Source organism: Triturus cristatus, chromosome 11 (assembly GCF_964204655.1).
Source record: "Triturus cristatus chromosome 11, aTriCri1.1, whole genome shotgun sequence".
Classification (NCBI taxonomy): Eukaryota; Metazoa; Chordata; class Amphibia; order Caudata; family Salamandridae; genus Triturus; species Triturus cristatus.
Window position 1 is genome coordinate 264,041,832 of NC_140594.1, and position 23,038 is coordinate 264,064,869.

General features: G+C 45.1%; 1 protein-coding gene across 3 annotated transcripts in view; it reads right to left on the reverse strand.

Moving 5' to 3' along the window:
* Positions 1 to 6,014: 6,014 nt before the first annotated feature.
* TTC28 (tetratricopeptide repeat domain 28) overlaps positions 6,015 to 23,038 on the reverse strand; it is a 1,841,724-nt gene continuing 1,824,700 nt past the window's right edge. For all 3 annotated transcript variants that reach the window (XM_085636419.1, XM_085636418.1, XM_085636420.1), the window contains 2 exons: positions 22,353 to 22,460; positions 6,015 to 9,636 (listed from right to left, as the gene is read on the reverse strand). In XM_085636419.1, the coding sequence (XP_085492545.1) occupies positions 8,027 to 9,636; positions 22,353 to 22,460 (1,718 nt within the window). In that variant the 3' untranslated portion in view covers positions 6,015 to 8,026. The remainder of the gene's footprint in view (positions 9,637 to 22,352; positions 22,461 to 23,038) is intronic.

Sequence of the window (23,038 nt, forward strand, 5' to 3'; positions counted from 1 at the left end):
CGGCCTGAAGAGCCGCGAAAGTCTTAACCGCGCCCTTATGCCACAGGTCTCCCACTTTGCTGATGCCAATCGTGTCCCACTGGTCAAACCCCTTCGTAGTCCAGAGGCTCCCCAGGCGATCGGAGGCAAACAAAGGAGTAGCACATGTCAGTCGCTCACCCCAGCCCGTGGCCGCAGTGGCGGCCCTCCAGATCCGCACAGCAATCTTAGTAGGACCCGTAAGGGTCCGGCCAGCCGAGCGGGAGTACAGCGCCCTGTTATAGTCCCCGCCGGGAAGCAGGAACTTGTCCATCTCATACGCCGGGTTCAGGCCAGGCGCATACGTGGCATGGTTGATGGCCGAAAGCTGCGCGGCCCAATAATACCTGCGAATGTCGGGAAGCGCGATGCCCCCGTCATACCAGGGGAGAGTAAGCTTAGCAAGAGCAATACGCGCCCGCCCGTCCCACACCAGTCTCCTCTGCAGGCTCTCTACCTCCCGAAAGTAGGCCACTGGGATGACGTCGAAGGAATTCTGGAGTGCATAGAGGAACCTGGGAAGGGACATCATTTTGAACAGCGCGGCCCGACCCAGCGGGGACAGGGGCAGCCTGCACCACCGGGCCGTATCCTCTCGCAATCGCCGAAGCGGTCGCAGGAGATTCAGCTCATAGCGAGCCACCGGGTCCAGCGAAACGTATATCCCCAGGTACTTAAAGCCGCTCAGTGATACCTGGATCGGAAGCCGAGGCGGTAGGAGTGGAGGACCACCGGAGATCGGATAGACGCAGGATTTAGACCAATTGATCGTGAGACCCGAATTATTCCCAAAGGAAGTCAGAACGTCAAAGAGGACGTTGAGCGACTGCCGCGGTGAGGTGAGATATAGGAGAATATCGTCCGCATACAGCGAAACCCGATCTTCAAAGCCCGGGGCCCACCGGATCCCTTGAAGCGAGGGCTCCCAGCGGAGCCAAGCCGCGAGTGGCTCCAGGGCGAGAGCGAAGAGCAAGGGGGACAACGGGCATCCCTGCCTCGTGCCCCTGCCGAGGGCAAAGGGCCGAGAGACCCGCCCGTTCACCACCACCTGAGCCATGGGCCCCGTGTACAGAAGCTTCACCCAGCCAATAAACCCTTCCCCAAAGCCAAATTTAGCCAAGACAGCCCAGAGGAATGGCCACTCGATGGTGTCAAAAGCCATCGTGGCATCCAAAGAAACCAGCACGGCCGGTTCGGAGAGGAGCTCCGCCCTGGCAAGGGCGCCATGAAGACGCCGCAAGTTAAGAGCGGTGTTACGATGCGGGATGAATCCGCATTGGTCCGGATGAATCAGATCGCACACGACGCTCAACAGACGATTGGCAAGGACTTTCGCCAGGATCTTAGGCTCCGCATTGAGCAGTGAAATAGGCCGGTAAGAAGTACAGCGATCTCGCGGCTTGTCCTCCTTGGGGATAACGACTATCGTGGCCAAACGCTGATCGGCCGGGAGGGAACCCGCCGCCAGAGACTCACGGAACATGCGACTGAGGAAGGGCGCAAGCTTGTCAGGGCGCAATTTATATAGCTCAATGGGCAGACCGTTGGGACCCATAGCCTTGCCCGAGCGAAGGGAGCGGATCGCGGTCGCTATTTCATCCACCGACAAGGGGGCGTCCAGCCGCTCACGGTCCTCAACGGACAGGCAGGGCAAAGCGATATCCCTCAGTAGAAGGCGAGAGTCGTCCTCATCCCTGTCAGTCACTGGGGAGTACACAGCCCGGAGGTGGTCGGCAAAACATTCCACAATCTCGCCAGGCTCCGTCACACACACACCATCCGCAGCACGCAACTCCGGGACCACACGATTCACTCTCTCCTTCCTATCCAGCCACGCGATCAACTTTCCCGCCTTGTCCCCGGCATCGTACAGTCGACCCTGCTGCTCCCTATACATAGTTTTGGCCGCGTCAGTGACCAGGGACCTATATTCAAACTGTTTCAGGCTGAGGGCATGGAGCCCGTCCGGAGTAACATTCGCCTCCAAGGCCGACTCCAGCCCCAAGATGTCAGTCTCCAGCCTCACCACTGCCTCACTCTTGACCCTCTTAGCCACCACTATCTGGGAAAGGGCGTGTCCGCGGATCACGGTTTTAAAGGCTTCCCACAGGGACATTGCAGAAGACACCGACCCCTCGTTATCCAGGAAGTATTGGTCCATAGCCTTAACCAGGCTGTCACGAGTCGTAGGGTCTCGCAGGTACCATGGGTTAATGGGAGCGATCCGCCCTGCAGACCGCGGCCCGGTGTCAAAAACAAGCCACAGCGGAGAATGGTCGGAGATACCCCGCGCCAGGTGCCTGACCTCTCGAATCCGACCAGTCTGCGCCGCGGGCATAAGGAAGTAGTCTAACCTAGAGAGACTCCCATGCGCCCCCGAGTGAAAGGTGAATTGACATTGGGTCGGATGCATCAATCTCCAACTATCCACCAGGCCGAAGGTCTCCAGCATCCCACCCAGCCATGCCTGGGCAGCGGGGAGGGTCCTTGGTGGGTGACGATCCAGTTCACCCGAAACCACAGAATTAAAGTCCCCGCCCATGAGCAGGAGGCTGTCCGGAAGGTCAAGCAGCATTCGACCCAAGTCAGTGAAGGTGGAGTTCTGGAGGCCCGGGGGGACGTAAACTGAAACCAGGGCAAGGGGCTGCCCCTCCCACCTCCCAATCAAACACACATAGCGCCCTCTGTCATCCGAGACTATCTTAGTGATCTCCACCGGAAGTGAGGTTCGCAGCAGAATGCCCACCCCCCTGGAACCAGTTGTGAAACCAGAATGGGCCACGAGGCGGTATCCCCCCCTGTTCATTGCATGACAAACATTGCCCACCAGATGCGTCTCCTGGAGAAACACCACATCAGGAGTCAGACGACGCAAATATTGCAGTACTACACCCCGCTTGATACGGTCCCCCAACCCATTGACGTTCCATGACATAAGCCTCAACCCGTCCCCCCCCATCCCCCCCAATAGATCAAGGGTCCCCCAGCCTGCAGCACAGTTCCCAAATGTGGACAAAAATCAGTACCTCGCCCTGTAAACAAAAAACACACAGCAAAACAAACCCTCCTCCCCCCCAACCCCACCCCAGGACCAACTCCCCCCACCCTGCACCCCTGCGGGCCAAAAAACCCCCCCAACTTGCAGTGTGCCTGTCGCCCCACTAACCCCATTCTACGAAAAGAACCCCGAGGAGGTAAGGGTCCCGTCCCCGCCCGCCCCCCTCACTGGTCCTGGTAAAACACAATATGCAAATGAAATAAGACCCGATTGTACTGTGCAAAAAGGCAAAATCAAGGACCAAAAGTCATTCTAAAGGGGACCCATCACCTGCGGTGCCCGCAGAGGGTCCGGGACGGCCACCTCCGTCCGGCAGAGAGTCCAGCCAGTCACTTGCAGCCACAGGAGAGTCAAAAAAGGCTGTCCGATCCCCATGTTCCACTCGGAGTTTTGCAGGGTAGAGCATCGAATACTTTAGGCCCAGCTCACGGAGACGACGCTTCACCCCTTGGAATCCCATCCGTTGTTTCTGGACCAGTTGCGTGAAGTCCGGGTAAAAATTGATGGTCGAGTTCTCATGGCGAACCGGGCCGTGGGTCCGTGAGGCCTGAAGAATAGCGTCGCGGTCCCTGTAGTAGAACAGTTTGGCCACGATAGGCCTCGGGGGGGCCCCCGGCCGTGGCCGACCGCCCGGAACTCGATGGGCCCGCTCCACGGCAAAGAACTTACTTAGGCCAGCCGAGGACAACTGTTTCAGGATAAGTTCCTCGACCACGAGGTCAACCGGGCGGCCGTCAGAGGACTCCGGTACACCTATGACGCGGATGTTGTTGCGTCGGGCCCGTCCCTCGAAGTCCTCAAGCCGCCGGGCCATATGGTCGTTAACCACCCGAATGTCTCCAAGCGCGGCCCGCAGATCCGACACATCCGCACCGAGGGTGGAGGTCCGTGCGTCGAGAGCCTGGACCTTCTCGTTAGTTTTGGAGAGGTCGGCCCGGATCAGGGTGACATCGATCGCGACAGTGTCAATCTTACGGGCCAGGGCCTCATATTGCGTCGCGATGGTTTCCCTGATGCCATCAATGGCGCCCATAATGTCCTGCAAGGATAGTTCCGTAGTGGCGGTCGCGCCTCCTTCCGCAGTATCCGAGGGGAGGCCAGCAGCGCCAGAGGGCCCCCTGCCCTGGGTGTAGCGGTCCATGTTATTGCTCTGGACTGCCCCCCCGCGGAGGGAAGCCTTGGTCTTGCGGCCCTCGGGACCCCCTCTGCCCCCCATGTGAACACGGTCACCCGAGGGGACCTCCAATCAAGAGGTGTAAGGCACCAGCAAGAAGACCACAAAATGTCGGTATAGGGGGTCCGAGGCGATAGGCGCTCTAGTGGCAGATGAAAGAAAACCTCATGCAGAGGCCCAGGAAGCACCTCTCCACCCCGAGCGCACCTCCCTGCCGGTCTCCTGAAGTGCAAAACCGAAACCGAAAGTGGTGGATCGGCAGCTGGCACCGCGCTGAAGCCGCTGTTGTTCAATTGCAGCCCGGTCCCTCGGGTCACCTTCACCCCGGTCACCTCCGTCGGGTGGGTCCCAAAAGTTCCGACGACGACAACTCAGGATTCCCAGGTCCGATTTGAGTTTTGAAAAGAGATATACGCTCAGCTGGTCTTTATCTCCCAGATTCCATAAGCCAAGTCAGGATATTCTCAGGATAAATTCCGAGGAGCAGAGAGGGTCCGGGGAGCCCTGTGCTCACGCGACCATCTTGGATGCGCGCTAGGCTCCTCCTCTGGTATGCATTTTTTAACACAGCAAATGTGAAGCTACTTTATTTTGAAAACATTTAGGAATAGTCTAGACAGCATTAACAATCTTTTTACACACTTTCCTTTTTGTATTTGTTGTTTTCAATTCACATTGCAAACCACAAAACATAATGACTGTTACTCATTTCCTCATATTCTTACATGTTTTTGCTTGAAAATACCTGCTTGGCCACTAAAATAATTTTCAGGAGGCAACAATACCCTTTTCGGCTTTGCCCCTTCTGTATGGACAGCTGCACGTCTCCTCCTTATGGGCTGCTGCACTGCCCCATTATATTGCTCACCCCTCCACTGATGGATTTACACTACAAATAAAATTTCCTTTGAAGAAAATTCTTCCCCACTCATGACTCTGAAGAACTCTTCACCATCATTGTGTGAATTATGCTTTTTTTGGGCTAGTTTCTATAGGCAGTTGTGCTTGCCTGTTTTTTCCACCCATTTCATTTTGAGGTGAAAAGATAGCTACTTTTAAGGAGTAAAAACACGCTACCCTATCGATGAAGCCATGGCCAACCCAATGGTGTTGCCCCACAGTTTGATGACGATTGCTACAAAAGATGTGTGTGCATGTTGTCTAAAAGACATGACTTTTCACAAAATCTATTGCCCCATGGTGATTTCTCATTCCAATTGCCAGGCTATGATAAAACATTTCTGTTGGCAAGAATTAGATTTAACCCCTTGAGTGCCCCGCCCTTTCCCCGCCCTGTGCCGGCCCTTTCATTAGCGGGCGGGGTTCATGACGAGATACTCTCGTCATGGGCACAGCGCAACTGCGGCCCATGACGAGACCATCTCGTCATGGGCTCTCAAGAGGTTAACTCTAAATAAAATACTGTACTGAATATTAATGTTTAGTAGGTATATAAATTACTATGCCATTGGACAAACTTACAAATGTACCTGCAGAAACATGTTTTAAAATCTGAAAAAATACAAGTATATGTTATGCCTCGAAATGTACTCACCACTACCAAACATACTGTCTGAATACTATTGTGAATTCAAATGCTCTAACAAAGCAATTTTGTCTGATATGAGAATTATCAAGTATGTATCTTATCCCTGAAAAATAAATTGAGATTATAATGTATTTTAAGGAACTCCTCAATCAAGATAAGCATATATTCATCGGTGATTGCAGGACTATGCATTCTGATTATACATGACACTACAGTGAGAGAGAGAACTCATGCTTTAATAGACACTTACATCACAAAGAAAGTAGGCCAAATGCCTTTGACATTTCAATAAAAATATGAAATTCTTTTTTACATGTTACATTTCATAATATAAAAAGTTTAATGCTGCCTGGAAACACAGAATTTATTTTACAAAAATGTCCATGTAGGTCAAACATGGCGACCACTGCATACAAGGAAAGTTCTACACAGCGTTTGAATGGTCCAAGAGTCTTTAAATCACAGGGGGTTGCTTGAGAATGGCTGCACAGGTATTGACTTCCAACCACAATTCTTTAAAAAACAAAATATTTCAGGTGCATAAAAGTCATTTTGACAATACAGTCAGAAGCAAGCACTAAATGTCTTTGGGAATAGATCCGAACAACATAGGAACAACCAAGAGGTACTGATTCAAATCAGGAATTACGGATATTGTGATAAGTTTTTAAATGCTTCCTAAAAGTCATACAAAATTAACAATTTCACAGCAAAGGATTTCTTTGTTGATAAATGTTCCTCTGAGGTGTTGAGTTATCTTTCCAGAGCAGATAACATATTACAGATGTGTTGTACAAAGTTTTAGGGGGCTGATAAGGACCACAAATACTGGGCTTCACAATTGTTTGTATCCCATAAGTTTCAGTGTGACAACTTAGCACTCAGGAAAAACTGTAGCTGAACTGTCAATGTTGGTGACCATGAAGGCCATCAAAATTGCTGTAGACACCACAAACATGATAACCATATTACAATTCAGAAAAATGACTCAACCATTATCAGAGGGAAGGCACATTTATTGACTGCAGGACTCCCCTCTTGTATCACTTATTGCATCACTTGGAAGAGCCTCACCACTTGGATTGATTCCTTAAAATTGGAGATAGCAGAATCTAGTCTGATTAAATGAGCTACAAATCTTGTCAGTGTCAGCTGGCTGAAGGGACAAGGATGCAATTATGTTGTAAGATAGTTCAACTTAGAGTGTTTACTTATTTTAATAAATATCTCATTGTGATGGTAAATATCTCATTGTGTTGAGGTGTGAAAAAACTGACGAAAACAGTCTTGAAGAGGATGAAAGTATTCTTTTGCATTTTAAGTTATAGTTACGGATAACATTTACACAAATAATGATACTATAGATTTCTGTTCATGAATGCTGGGTACAGGAGCGGACTAGTCATCCTGATATATCATTAATTTTTAACCTTGCTTGATAACACTTCACTGGTTCTGGTGGTTACCTGCTTTTGATAATTACTGTGGTACAATGTGGTAAGTCATAGAGGAACTGGAACAGCAATTGTGATGTGCCTCTTTCTTGTCACTGGTAAAGGAAATCTACAAGTGGCTTGCAAGAACTCATTTCACAACAAGTAGAGGGTGCGAACTAATTTCACAACAGATGAAGGATTAATACAACAGTTGGTGTCTGGATAAAATGTGTTTTCATCATATTATAATATGCTTCACAAACTGAAAACTTCCATCATGAATAAATAAGAATAACAGTAAATTATGACATTTCTCTTTAATTTTTTGACAACTGAGACATTTGTCTGTGTTTTATGTCTGTGTATTGAGCTGTACAAGAATTTCTAATCTTACAAACGTTATCTTTAAAAAATAGCAAAATGAAATTAAATTAAAATAAAAAGATAGACCAATATTTAAGATACTTTGTGCATGAATGAATCTAAAATCATTTGCATCTCTGCTTTTGCTGTTTTTGTGTGAGTGATTGAATCTTGAGCAATGTCTTACCAGCTGTAACTCACATTGGCACAATTCTTTGCAAAATGCCCATTTTCACATTGAGTTGAGTTTTATCAGTTTGGTAGTCTTTCATGACAGTACAATCTTTCACACACTCTTCTAATAATAGTCTTTTGTTTGATCACCTCTTTCCAGGTAATATCTGATGGTTTGGTAGGAGACAAGGCAAGAGGGCAGAAGCACATATGAACATTTACACAAGTTGATTCCACTGTTATTAGTTTACATTTTAACATTTTGAGGAAGGGAAAAATCTTCCTGGGGAAAGGAACTTGTATCCATTTCCTGATGGTATCCTCAATGGTCGTATAGCTCCTGGAGTACTGTTGGGTGTCGTTGAGATGTTGGGAGTAACTACAGTTGTACTGTCAGGGCACCTACGGACATTTGTAGGGTCCTTTTGTGTAGCAGCACCCTGCTGCTGTTGGTTGGGCAATTCCTTAAGTTCCAGCTTGTCTACATTTCCCACCTTTTTGCTATGTCTTGGGGACAAATTTAGCAAGCTAAGAACATCCCTCTTTGAAGTGAGTGTTCCAGGAGCTCCTCTTAATATTTTTATAGGACCAGAAGATTGGGGAGTTGTATTTGTCCAAAACATTTTTAAGTTATGAATAGCCTGCACTTTTTCATCTATGGCAGCCATTTTTATCTTGTCTATATCTCGTGCATCTGCTGGACTGGAGCGTGCAGAGCCAGTTGATGAATATGACAGAGCTGGAGAAGGGGTGCTTCCTGCTGGAGACTGATGTCCTGAGCTTGGAGACATATTTTGAGGAGATCCTGAAATATGAGTACTGTAAGGAGAGCTACGATATTTCAATCTAATCTGTGGTGAGTCAGAGCTTGGAGACGGTTGGCCACTGTGTTGCCCTGTTAGCTCCTTATTGGATGCTTCAGAACTTGCTGGACTGTTGTATCCTGAACTAATCTTCTGAAGAGAAGAACTCCTAGTTGGAGGCTTTGGTCGAACTGTAACTGGTGACGGAGTGCTCTTCTGGAATGGCCTGCTAAAAGCACTTGATTCTGAGGATCTGAAAGTAGAAGCACCAGTTGGAGTTGAAGCACCATCTGCTGAAATATTACTTTTGTTAACTTGACTGCCACTTCTGTGAAGACGTTCCACAGCAATGAGATGACTTTGCGTCTCCTGCAAAATCTTTTGAGCCAACTCTTCAGGATCAAGCTTTGGGTTATTTTCTTCTTGTGATTTGACTGTGCTATCAGTCTCCGTGCTTGACTGATCTGATTCTCCAGTGTCAGAACCTGGTAACTTCACAACTTTTTGGAAAGGTGAATTTGGACTTGGAATGAGAGTCATTTTAACTGGAGAATTCGGAGTACTTACACTTCCTTTAGAACTTACGGAAAGTTTAATTCCTCCACAAATACCAGACTTGTTTTGCATATGCTCAGGAGAATATGGTATGTTCATATTTTCAGGGTAAGCAGACAATGGTTCATTGCTTAGAATGGAAAACCCTTCATATTCCTCCTGTTCCTCTTTGTTCACTGAGGCATTAGTCTGTGGAGATGATCTGCTCCGTGGTACAGATGGCCTATTTGGATAAATGTTTTTCGGTCTTTCATAGTCTTGACGTCCTCTATAGCCCGTGCCATCTGAATAACTTTCTGCCTTTGAAGCAAAACTCATTGATGAAGTAATGGAGCTAAGACTGTAAACTGAAATAGCATCAGAGGCAAGACTGTCATGGCAAGTTGGAGAAAAGGCAGGGTTCTGATACCCCAAAGGCAATGTATGAGAAACAGACTGAGCAGATGCCAACGATTCCAGAGATGATGAACTGTCAAGGCTGAGGCGTTTTGGAAGTTCTGTTGAGTCTAGAAAATAAATGAGAAAAACAAATGTTTATATCATGAAAAAGTAAAGTTTCTACATTAGTGGAATTTCAGATAATGTATGCTTTATCTTATCCAATGCAGCTCATTTGGAGCAAAGTAATGTAAACATGAAGATACATTGTTCCAAATGGTGAGTAGTCACTGAGAAATAAACCTGGTATTAAAGACAGGCATATATTTTGTGTCATTCTCTGACAGTCATGGTATACAACACACAAAGCACACCATAATTCATGCTGCCTGCCATGTTTTGCTCTTGGTAGATAGGCTGTTTTTTCACATAATCAGAAAAGTGGTGTACTGAGCACAAAGTTGCCCTGAATGATCTGTGTTGTTTGTCATGTTATGTTATCTGGATTTATAGAGAGCATTACTGCCCTGAGGGGTCTAAGCGCTATACAGTCCTGGCTATGAGTGTCAAGAAAGGACAGCAGAAAGTGCTAAGTCCTGAATAACCAGTGTTTTGCAGCTTTCCTCAAGGCAAGGAGGCTGGGTGCTGTTTTTATACAGAGAGGAAGTAAGATCCATGCTTTGGATGCTTCAAGCACAAGGCTTTTTTCTGCCCCATCGTACTTGTTTAAGTCTAGGCAGTACTAATAATTTTACCTTTCCTGATCGAAGATTTCTGGCAGGGAGATACTGTTTGAAGATCTGCTTTAGGAGTCCGGACCAAGTACATCCTAACTGGTGAATTTCTGGGCTTTGTTGTATTTGTTTTTGGTAAACCATATCTAACCTTTAATGCTGATTTTTCAATGAATTTCAGTTTTTTATGGACTCACCTGCAATGTACATATTCTGAACTGTGCACAGCCTTGGGCTGAACACTGTGGTGGCTGGCTGGAGAGCCTGGACTTCTGCTATGTCCTGGGCCCTACCCAAGCAGGTGGCTACCTATGCGGGGCACAACTATAAGAGGTGCCTGACCCCAAATTAATTCTTGAAGACATGTGGAGGCATGGAAAATAGCGACAAAACAATAGAACCAACCACATTTGCAACAGTAAAATTGCAATCACACAGCCACCATTTTATGTCTGTCAAAAGGCACCAATTTATTTTTTTTAAAACATGATTTTCATAAAAATTTGATTTTCTATTAAAAAGGGCTATATTTGAGAAAAGGCCCTACTGGGATGGACAGGCAGGTCTTGTATGTCTGGCTGAAGGTCAGACCATGTGGCCAAAGGCTGTGAGCAGTGCGGTTTGCCTGCCTGTGGTGAGTTGGGGGCAGGATTTTCAGCCAGCTCCCACTCTGCACAGACAACTGCAGAGTCCATGCATAGGGCCGAATGGGCACACAGCATATATACAAACTTCCTCCCAACTTCCTTTATGAAGAGAGCATGCATGTAGAAACTTGGAGAAATAAATCCATTTAATAGGACAGGTCCTCCATCACCTGGTGACACAGGAAGAATCAATCCGGCTGAACACCAACCATTTTACATGGGCTGGACACTAGTCATTACGAGTTCCCCAGCTACATGAAGGTTTTACTTTATCCCAAGGTGTTTGGTGCCAAAAACCTTGTCTTAATAAACTCACACTGATGCCAGCACTGGATTTATTAATAAATGCACCCAGATGGCACCTTAGAGGTGCCCCCTGACACCCTACCGGCTACTAGTGTGTGGACTGACTGGTCTCAACCAGCCAGCCACCACAGACAGGTTTTTGACCTCCTGAGGTAAGAGCCTTCACTTTCGGAGTCCAGGAACAAAGCCTGCTCTGGACGGTGGTGTTCACACAGGAAGCTTCAAAGGCCCTGCTGTGTTTGTGATACGACCCCAGGCCTCTCCAGATAGTGGAGGTGCCCACCCCCTCCTCACACAACGTTTGGGTGGCAAGATAGGTGGGAACATTTGTAAGATAGGCAGGTGTGCCCACATCCAGACAGCACCACCCCTAGGGCAAGCCAGCCCAGTTTTCAGACTCCTCCTTGTTGTTTAGAACAGAATTAGCATTCTAGGGTCAGGGTTATGCCTACTTCCCACAAGAAGTGGCCATATAGAGGGTGTGGACACCCTAAAGGTAGGTAACCCATTGGCTACTATCTGTCACTCCCCATAAATGCCCCTAATTTTAGTATTTATGTGGCACCCCTTAACCCAAGAACTCTGATTTGACGGATCAATAGAAGAAGGATGAAGAAGAATCACTGCCTGGCGAGAACTGCAGCAGAACTTTGGATTTTGGCGTGAAACTCTGCTGTCCTCAGCCCTCTCTTCACAATCACGACAGAATGACATCCTGTGATCTAGAGAACTACCAAAGCCTTGGGTAGCCAGCCAACACTTCGAAAATCACCAGCAGTCTTCCTTGGAGTAGAGGAGCTACTCCCCAGTTGTCCGCAGGCACCAACAAGCAGAGTCCGGTCCACTGCCTTGCAGCTTCCCAGCCCAACCGACACCGCAGATGACCAGCAGAAGGTACCTGCGCACCTGGAAGGTCAAACCTGTCTCCCCACCACTGTACGCAATTCCACTGTACACCACTACACTGTACCTCACTCCACTCTACGCCATTCCACTATATTCTATTAGATTAGACACAACTGTACTGTATGCTATTCCATGCTATGCAACTCCACTCCACTCCACAACACTCCACTCCACTCCACTCTACCCAACTCCACTGTATGCTATTCCACTGTACTCCGCTGCACTCTACCACTCTGCACACTACGCCACTCCATGATACCCCACTCCAGTCTCCATTACTCCACGCCACTGTACTCGCTGCTATTTCACTGTACGCCACTCCAGTTTATGCCACTTCACTGTACCCGACTCCACTCTATGCCAATCCACTATATGCTATTCCGCTGTCAACTACACTCTACGCTACTACACTTTACACTGTTCCACTGTATACCAATCCACTCTATTGAACTCCACTGATGGTATTCCACTGTACTCTACTGCATTGCATGCCACTACACCGTGTGCTACTCTCCTATATTACACTCCATTCTACACCACTTCACTCTGTGCTATTCCACTCCACACAACTACACTGTACACCACTGTACTGTACACTACTTCGATGTATGCTACTCCACTCTATGACAATCTGCTCCATGTTATTTCACTGTATGGCACTCCACTGTACACTATTACACTCCATGCCACTCCTCTCCATGTTATTCCACTCTATGATACTCCGCCTTATGCTACACCACTCTTTACTATTACACTATATGTCACTCCAGTCTACACTACTACAGTGTACGCCAGTCCACTTTATGCTATTCCACTGTATGCCACTCCACTCTATGCCAATCTACTGTATGCTATTTAATGGTATGGTACTCCATTTTACGCTACTACACTGTATGCCACAACAGTTGTGAAGTAACGAGGCGTAGAATAGATTGTAGAGTAGATGAGCAGGAGGATTTATTGGGAGAAGAAGGGAGCCGTGCTAAAAGCCTCCAGCACACAGCCCATAACCGCTACTTTACACATTCACAGAATCCTGACTTAGTATTCCATATGACATCACAGAATGTTGACAGTGTTTGAGTCACGTCACCACACCTCCCCCTTTTGATAAAATAAGATAAAGTCAAAACAAGAAGAAGATAAGGTAGTAAAGAGAGAAAAGAGAGTAAGTAGAGAAAAGGTGGAAGAAGAATTTAGTAAGAGCGTAGAAAGAATACATTCAAACATAAGTACAATAAACTCAGATATAATCTTGTAATCTTTGTGGTCTAACACAAGTTCTAGTGCTTTTCCTAACACCATCCTCCCTTGAAGTCTTTGGATTGATTTTGATAGCCTCATGCGGAATAGAAGGAGGAGAGGGATCTTTTGCAACACGAGAAGTGCTCCACCAATTCCCATTAGACAATTTAACAGCGTTTTTACGCATGTCAATAATCTGTTGTGGGTCGAGAAACTTTGAACAACCTTTTTTAACTGAGACTGGATTTTTGATTCTGACCCAGTCTCCTATACAGAGTTTATGTGTGCTTTTCGTAGTGAATTTATGAGATTTCAAGGAAACTTCATTCAAGGTCTTCCTAGCAGATTCCCACATACATCTCATGTCACAACCAAGATGAAATGATTTGACCATCCAGAAAGGATAGACTTGGGAGGGAGCTTTTCTACCTCTCATCATTTCAAAAGGTAAAAATTTAGTAGCCACATGAGGTGAAGTGCGGTATGACCACACAAGGTCTTTTACAGCCTGAAAAACACAAGACCTAGATCTAAAGGCTGCTTGTACACATTCTACAACTACCCTGTTGAATCTTTCAGTTTTCCCATTACTTTGTGGGTGGTAGAGCGGAGTCCTTGTATGTTTGATATCACAAGAATGTAAAAATGAGGTCATTTCATGAGAAACAAATTGAACTCCATTGTCGGTGAGGATTTCCTCTGGATACCCTTCTCTACGAAAAATAGTATCTAAACAATTAATGACACTTCTTGAATCAGGTGTAGAAATGGGTTCAACCTCTACCCACCTGGATAAATGGTCAATGAGAACCAAGAAACACTTAGAATTAGAAGGAAGAACATGAAAAGGTCCAATAAAATCCATGCCAAGTTTTTGCCACGCTCCGTTAGGAGATGGTACAGGAGAAACAACTGTACCTTCAAGTACAAGTACTTTGTTGCTGGCATTCCAGCGTGAGCATTGCTTAACTAACTCATCGACGTATGTGTCCATTCTGGGCCACCAAAAATCATTTCTGACTTTCCTCTTTGTAATGGTTGCACCAAGATGACCTGAATGCGCGGCTAGAATGATCTTCTCACGATAGCAAGAGGGAGGAATAAGTTTGTCACCTCTGACGACCTTTCCATTTTCTACAGAAAGCTCATCATTAACTTTCCAGTACATCTGAAGATCATGTGAAAGACATTTCTCCTTTGGCCAACCTTTCTCAATCAAAGAGAATACCTCTTTGAGAATAGGATCTTTGTTGCTTTGTGTAATCCAGTCATGTTCTGCAAACGATAAGTTGTCTTGATTGATGACAGCGATAAAACATTCCTCTACTTCACTTTTCTCGTCTGTGTCCGGAATGGGAAGTCTGAATAAGCAATCTACTCTGCAGTTCATTCCACCAGGAATATATTCTACGGTGAAACTATATTCCAATAACTTTGTGGATAAGCGTGCTATGCGGGCCGTAGTGCGCTTGACTTTCTTTCCTGAAAGAATGTCCACTAGGGGACGATGATCCGTTTTGAGGATGAAAGATCTGCCCCAGACATATTGCTTGAATTTTTCGATGCTCCAAACACAAGCTAGGAGTTCTTTTTCGATTACGGAATATTTTCTTTCGACAAGACGCAGCGTCCTGGATGCAAACCCAACAGTATTTTCTTTTCCATTTGAGCATTGTGAAAGAACCGCGCCCAAGCCATACTCTGAAGCATCTACAGTGACAATAGTTTGCTTTCCTTCAACAAAAGCTTGTAATGCAGGGGCTTGAACTATATGGTCCTTGATAGATTGGAATCCTTTTTGGCATTCCTCAGACCAAACAAAGATTGATCCCTTCTTTAATAATTCCCTGAAACACTCTGTTGTCTTGGCTAAATCCTTCATAAATTTTGAATAAAATTCGCATAGCCTGAGAAAGGACATCAGTTGCTCTTTGTTTAGAGGAGGAGGAGCATCAATTATGCTCTTTATAAGGCCTGGTCTGGGTCTGATACCATTTTCAGAGATAACTTGACCAAGATACTCAATTTCTTTGACTTTAAAAGTACATTTGTTTTTTTGCAGGGTGACTCCTCTATTTGCTAGAATATTGAATACTTGATCAAGAACAAGATAATGCTCAGTTTCACTACGAGTAAATATTAAAATATCGTCCTGAAAAACAACAACATTTTGATTGTGATGGAACATTTCAGTCATTAAACTCTGGAATATGGCGGCAGTGGAGGCAAGACCAAAAGGAAGACGACAAAATTGAAATACTCCATCAGGAGTGACAAAGGCTGTGAGGTGTCGGGACTGCGGATGTAGTTCGACTTGGTGATAGGCTGCTTTAAGATCAAGTTTGGTGTACCATGAAAAGGAACCCACTTTGGCAATAAGATCTTCAATGCGTGGTAGGGGAAACCCATCAACCCATATGGAAAATGACTTATCTACAAAATGGCAGTGTAGCATGAAGTTGTACACTTAAATGTTTGGTTCCAGAACAGAATTCTCCAAATTAATCTTTGAATAAAGAGTACTGTTGTTTGTAAGACACCTGTACGCAGAGATGAATGAGTCTGAGGATTGTACAATTTTACTGCGTTTACTGTATATTATTTTATGTTATGTTTTCTTATAAGAATGAACTAGCTGTGTGTATCAACATAGATAAATGAAATGAGGCCCACATTTTTTAGTTTCCTGGTTGATACACAGTGGCTGTGTGTATCAGCGTAGAAAGAAACAGTGCGTTAATTGCTTGGCTGCGTGAGATCCGAGTTTTATCTTCGCCGTGGTCTATTTGCCGAGAGGATTTGTTGTTATGGCAACACAAATGCTTCCTCGATGTTAAGCGCGAATGCTGTGAGCGTCAGTACAGTGCGCGGGATGTTGCATTTTAAGAGATTGGTTGGACTCTTTCAAACGTGTTGACGCACGAATGCTGTGTGCGTCAGCGTAGCGTGTGAAGTGTTCGCTCGCAGCGGACTCGCGAGGAATGGAATCTCACATCCCGAGGTAGGAAATTCTCTTGTATTGAGTCTGGGAGAGCGCGCGCGCGCTGTTTAGATTCAAATGAAACTCGCGCATTGCTTAATTTCAAATGAGACTCATTTGTTTGGCCTTAAAGTCCATTGCCATGTAGCGCGAAACTGTTCCGACGGTAAATTAAAAAAAAAAATTAAGTGTCTCCCTGAAAAATATGAACGCAGGCACGGCTCCCTTGATTAGCCCAAAATATAAAGACGTGCCTCTAGGTAAGAGCAAAGCGCAAAGGCTACTCACATACAGTCCAAAGCACACAGTCTCGATGAGATCTCTGCTCAGAATCACACAGTGAGAGGCGAGGGAAGGCCCACGAAGCTGAAAAGATCTCGCCTCATGAAAGGTTCATTTTCATGTCGTGAAGCTTTGCAGTAATCTCCGTGTAGATTCGCATCCCATCCTCGTCGCCAGTGAAGTAACGAGGCGTAGACTAGATTGTAGAGTAGATGAGCAGGAGGATTTATTGGGAGAAGAAGGGAGCCGTGCTAACCGCCTCCAGCACACAGCCCATAACCGCTACTTTACACATTCACAGAATACTGACTTAGTATTCCATATGACATCACAGAATGTTGACAGTGTTTGAGTCACATCACCACAAGTTTTTAAGCCTCCACGCCACCCCACTCTACACAATTGTATTGTACTGGAAACCAACACAGAGGTCATGATAGATACTCTGGCAGGCCTCTGATTAGCCCAGTTAGTAGAAGGCCCCACTCATGCAGCCAGCCATCGGCTGGATGGGATTTTCACAAACAATCCCAACATTAATTCTGCCCATACTTGGACACTAACTTGGACTGATCATCATGTCATACTATGAAAGCTAAATTTACATTACACCCTTCCCCTTAGGATTCAGAATACATGTCAGTTGTCTTGGCCGTGGAATAAAATCCAACCCGCTGACCTAGACCTTAAACTTATTCAATCACTCTCTATTAATGATTCTAGACCAGATCGGTTGGCTGAGGACTATAATACTTGGATTATCTCAGCCCTTAATGTCATTGCGCCAATCTGAATATATCTCATGAAACATCCTCCCAGCCCTGGTATAATGACTCTCTTAAATGAATTAAACGAGAATGCCGCAGACAAGAGTGCATGTGGTGGTCTAAATATAGCACAGAGGAGAGAGACAAATACAAAGCATGTCTAAGTAATTATAAACAATCAATCCTGGAGGTCAATCAATTACTGCACATCACACATAAAAGCTGCCAGTAATGTCCCCAAAACTCTGTTCCAGACCATAAAACAACTGCCCACTACTAGAGGAACAGTCACGGCATGTATCAATCAAGGTTTTTTGTAATTCTTTAGCCAGCACGTTTCAGGATAAAGTGCTCAACATTTTCAATGAATTTACAAATCACAACCGTTCAATTAGAGCACCCCATTCTAGTCCCAATCTAATTAGCATTAAACATTTTAATACCCCTTCAGTAGCACAGATTATTGAACTCATTTCACAGGTGAAAGTTGGATCTCCTGCTGACCCGTGCCCCTCCCAAGATTATTCACATTGCTCCGAAAGTCATTGCACAATACCTTTTTATTGTCTTCTCTTCTATGTTTGATACTGGTGTTTTTCCTACTACCTGGAAAGCACCATCAGTGCTTTCCCTTTTAAAGAAACCCACGCTCAATCCTCAATCCCAACAACTATTGACCTATTGCTAGACTTCCCTTTCCGGCGAAAGCAGTTGAAAAAGTCAACTCTCCTCCTTTTTGGAGGATAACCATCTCTTGGATGACTCGCAGTTTGGCTTCAGGGCAAATCATAGCACTGATTATGCCTTGCTTACAGCCACTAAGGAAATTCGCTCATTTCTCGACTGTGGAGGCAATGCAGTTTTGATTTTGCTGGACCTCTCTGCAGCCTTCAATACGGTCAACCATGAACTACTGATCAACCGTATGAGGGAATTAGTGATAAGAGACCTAGCACTGGCGCTCCCTAAATCATTCCTTTCAGGACGGCAACAAGTATAATCCCTTGGTGATTTTGTCTCAGGTTCTTTTTGTCTCCTGTGTGGGGTTTCTCAGGGTTCGTCCCTGTCCCCCACCTTGTTCAATCTTTACGTCGCCCCACTTGCTGCTCTGATTATATCTTTTGGGTTGTCATCGGTGTCTTACGTTGATGACACTCAGAATATAGTATCACTGGCTAAAGATGCAAGCGCTGCTGGAGCCACGTTTAACAACTGCATGAAGGCAGTGAGCAAATGGATGGCCGACCATTGCTTGAGGATTAATTCTTCCAAAACTGAAGTCATCCAATTGGGGAACAATCCAGCCATTTGGTCTCCTCTCTGGTGGCCTTCGGACTTGGGTACAGCACCCTAGCCAATTCCCAAAGTAGACATGCATTGAAAATGCAATAGGTTTCGCCTTTGATTAAGTTAACGCCATTTGCTTTGCTAATGGTATTGTATAGCAAAGCAAATGGCTTTAACTTAATAAAAGGTGAGACCTATTGCATTTTCAATGCTTGTTTGTAATGTGTATTCACATTAAGGGAAATCTGTCACATTATGGAAAAGCTGTCTTGTTTTTTAATTCACATATGAGCACTACTACATCAGACAGGCTGATCTTGCGCAACAGCCTAAGCACCTGCCCGAGCTTTTTCTTTTTCATATTTTCCAATATTAGCTTTTCAGACATGTGGTCTCAAATTCACGTACAAAGAGTGGTTGCCACTTAAATATAAAACAAAGCAAAAACAGTATTTGCGCTACTGAACAGCTTTAAGAAAGGTACTGAAGTAAGGTAGCAGTAAACAAACACTCCAGCTAGAGAGGTTCTTCAAAGTCCATGTGCTGACGTTGCGCCGCAAATCAATTTAAGTTGCTATATCCTCAATGCTAAATTTAGCAGCGGCTTGCTACAGAACAGCGCCATTTCAAAACCCACATTTGTTTCCCTCGAAAGGGCAGGAACTCCCACAATAAACTAAACAGTTCCTCAACTGTCCTTTTGCCTAAAGGAAATGCAAAAATACTCACCGAACTCCGAGGAAACAAAATTCCAATGAATTACGTGTTTGCATTGGATACTTTTGTGTCTCAGCTTCCTTCTTGCTCTGGGCACTTCGCGCTTTTGATCGGACAGAAAGTAGCATACTGTAAGGTGACTGAGACTTTTTGAAGCTATGACAGGAAGTGTGTGGCTTTGTGAGGGTGGTGAAAAATAACAAGGAAAGAAAGCTGCTCTACACCTGGAGTTCATCTGGAATGTAAACGTGACAATGGCAGAGTATGTAAACTGTAAACGTAAAGTAGAGGGTGTGCCATACCGGCCAGAACTGCCGACTACACAGTCTGGCTCAGTACCCTGTGATTCTGGGCACATTTCTTCATTTCCCCGTGTCTACAAAAGTTGTGCGTCCTTGTGTAAAGTAACTGGGTCTCAATTAAAGCGATCCCATACCTTCAGGTGGAGTTCGCGTGAAATAAAACTGCAAAAAAATAAAATAGTGAAAGGAAAATAAACTAATGCCGGGAAAGTTGCAGTCACAGTCAGCTCTTTCAAGACGCCCGAGTAATTCTAGCCGCGTAATTTTTCCACCTTTTTCCAAAAAACACACCGTACGAAGTAGTGTGAACTTAGCTGCTTTACGAGGTAACAGTCTGCGAATAACTTTTCACGAGCAGTGATGTCAGGCCTTAAATGTCTGAAAACTCGGGGAAGGGGTGTGCGGGGGAGGGGGTTAGATCGTTGAAGGGGGGAGCAAAATGACGACCTTACCATGTATCCATGAAGGCGGCTCGCTGCTGGGTGTCCTGGTGACGTACTGCATGGGGCTGCCGGCCCTGGGAGGGCTGACTTCACGGGCGCATAGTAGTGTGCGCTGTGCCAGGTCCTGGGAGGGCTGACTTCCGTACGCGTGCATGTTTAGCTTTGGCTGAATCGAATGCGAAATGCTTTTTGAAGAGACGCCGTGCGGTGCGCGTGCTTAACAAGATGGCGTTGGGCTGTCCACTGTCCGTACGTACGCGTGCATGTTTAGCTTTGGCTGAATGGCGAGAGCAGCCATCTTTGTCCATCCACACGCGTGCATGTTTAGCTTTGGCTGAATCGATTGCAAAAGGCCCTCGCATGGCAAGAGCATCACATGCGCACATGCGCGCTGCTAACGCCAGGCGAGACCTAAAAATTTAGGTTTTATCCTAGACAGTGAACTAAAATACAAAGATCCAATCAATCAAATCCCCTCTTCTTCTTTTTTTCGTCTTCGAATGTTAATGAAAATTGCTATATTTATTCCGGCTGAGTTACTCAAAGGTGTGGTCATCACTTTAGTTCTGTCACAACTAGACTACCGGAATAGTCGCTTTATTAGCCTCTCGAAGGGCCCGCTTAAAAAATTGCAGACCATCCAGAATGCGGCTGCCCGTTTTCTTTCGGGAATTCCTAAACATCAATCAGCTAGGGCCTCTTTTAGACAACTTCATTGGCTTCCAGTCTGCCATCGGATCACTTTTAAGGCTCTTTATTTAGCCTATAGAACTCTATATGGAAAAGCCCCTGCCTTCTTTACGAAACGTTTTGAGCGTTATATTCCTGGCAGAACATTATGCTCTGGCTAAGCCAATCTATTGAAAGTTGCCTCCTTTAGGCATGCCACTTGGGGGCGGAGCAGAAGCTTTTTCAGGCATACAGCCCGTCAGTGGAATCTCTTACAATTAACTCTGAAAAGGGCACCTTCTCTCGTGATTTTCAGGAAAAATCTTAAAGCCTGGTTATTTAATCAATGATCGCTCGCACTTTGCTCTTGTTTGTGCCTTACAGCTTTGTCTAGCGTCAAGACGCCTCCGGGAATTCATGCACTTTACTAATCATAAATCATAATCCAATCCACTTAACACTCAACACTATGATTTGAAACACATTTTTATTAAAAAATAAAAAACATTTAAAATGTTTTTTTCATTAAATATATATACACACACACTTGCTTTCCTAAGAGTTTCTGTTGTATTGTGTAAATGTCCCACAATAGCGTCAAATTTTCAAACATATCCCCAAAATACCTTTATACACCTCAAATGTGCATTCTAAATTTTAGCATTTCTTTTAATTGTTAACTGATGAGGACAAGGGTTCTTCTTACAAGTCAGCCTTTGTTTCTGGAAGTGATATCACACCTCATAAATACGGATGCTGCCAATTGCAGAGTATGTACAGTAAATATCCGTTGCACTGCAACCGGATCGCTCCACGTCATGCAATATATAGCATCAATGATTTTATGTACGATGTCACTGTTTTCATCATGTGATTTCACAGGTGAAGTCATCAACGACGTCATATGTGATGTCCTGTGTCAATTCCTGAGAGCACATTAGGAGTTAGGGTTGTGCAGCTCACAATAGTTTGTACATTTTAGTGGTGTGTTAGATTTGGATTGCAACCATAAACCCCTTCAACATAAGGCGCGGCCTAGTGTGTTGTGGAGGCATTGTCAAAAGTTATGGGGGCAGGTAGACTGGATACAAGGAATGGCCAAAAGCCACACCCTGCATTCTAAGCCTGCTGTGCATAGTACACAACCATTTCCTGCAGATTCTGTGTGAAGGGGGTCATGGTTAGGACGTGGCTAAGTTCAAAGAATTCTGGGCACTGGTGGACTGGTCACAGAGGGGCACTTAGCATAAGGAATGTGATCTATGTTTGTGTAGATATATATTTTTGGATTTGATATTTCTATTGTGGAGTGAGTGGAGGGGACTCATGAACAACTCAACATTATGCACCTCTATAAGTCATGGCCCCTTATCATACTCAAAGTAATAAATATCATATTAAACATGGCACATGCGCCTGTGTGTTTTTTTTTATCTAGAGAGAAAAGTTATCTGTTTTTAAAGCTTTACTGATGCAAAGTGTATATTATTCTGTACATGTTTTCAAACTGCATGCGGTTGGCCCATTCTTATGAATTATATAGATCGGGTCATCCTTACCGAAAAGAGCCAATAGAGACTGAAGGGCAAAGTGCATTGTTCTCCTGTTAGCTTGTTTTCCGGTCTTCAGTATCACTTCCTCTTGTCCAACTTCACAAAGGTCAAAACCTAGGGAAATATCGAGCGCAAAGATGAGCGTTAATTTTATACCATACTTTCTGCTGACTTGCAGGAAATCTCTGGGGAGAGTTCTGTGCAAATAACGGCCCCGAAGAAAACTAGATTTTTATGGAAAAAAATCAAATCAAAAAGAATATTTTACATTCCCAGACATATCTCCTCACATATTATTTCACAGAAAGTTTAACAGCTTCATTTTTTTGTTGCGAGAAATCTTTGTTGTTATATAAACTCACATTACTGAACATCTACCATTAACACAGATACGATAGTTCTGCATCACATCTCGAACATCAAACTCGATGATAGTTAACTAAGAGCTCATAACATGGCATGGAAAACGGTATTGTTCATACACCAAGATATTCTTCATTACTATTAATAAAACAGAATAGTACATTCTGGGATAATATTATGGGCTAACCATATTACCACATCACAATGTTACTTCTGGACTTGCTGCACATCTATACATAACCTTCCTATCATGAGGAAACAGGAACTGTACAATTAAAGTTACAAACATGAATCAATTAGAACTGTAAATGAAGCATGTGATATGAGGT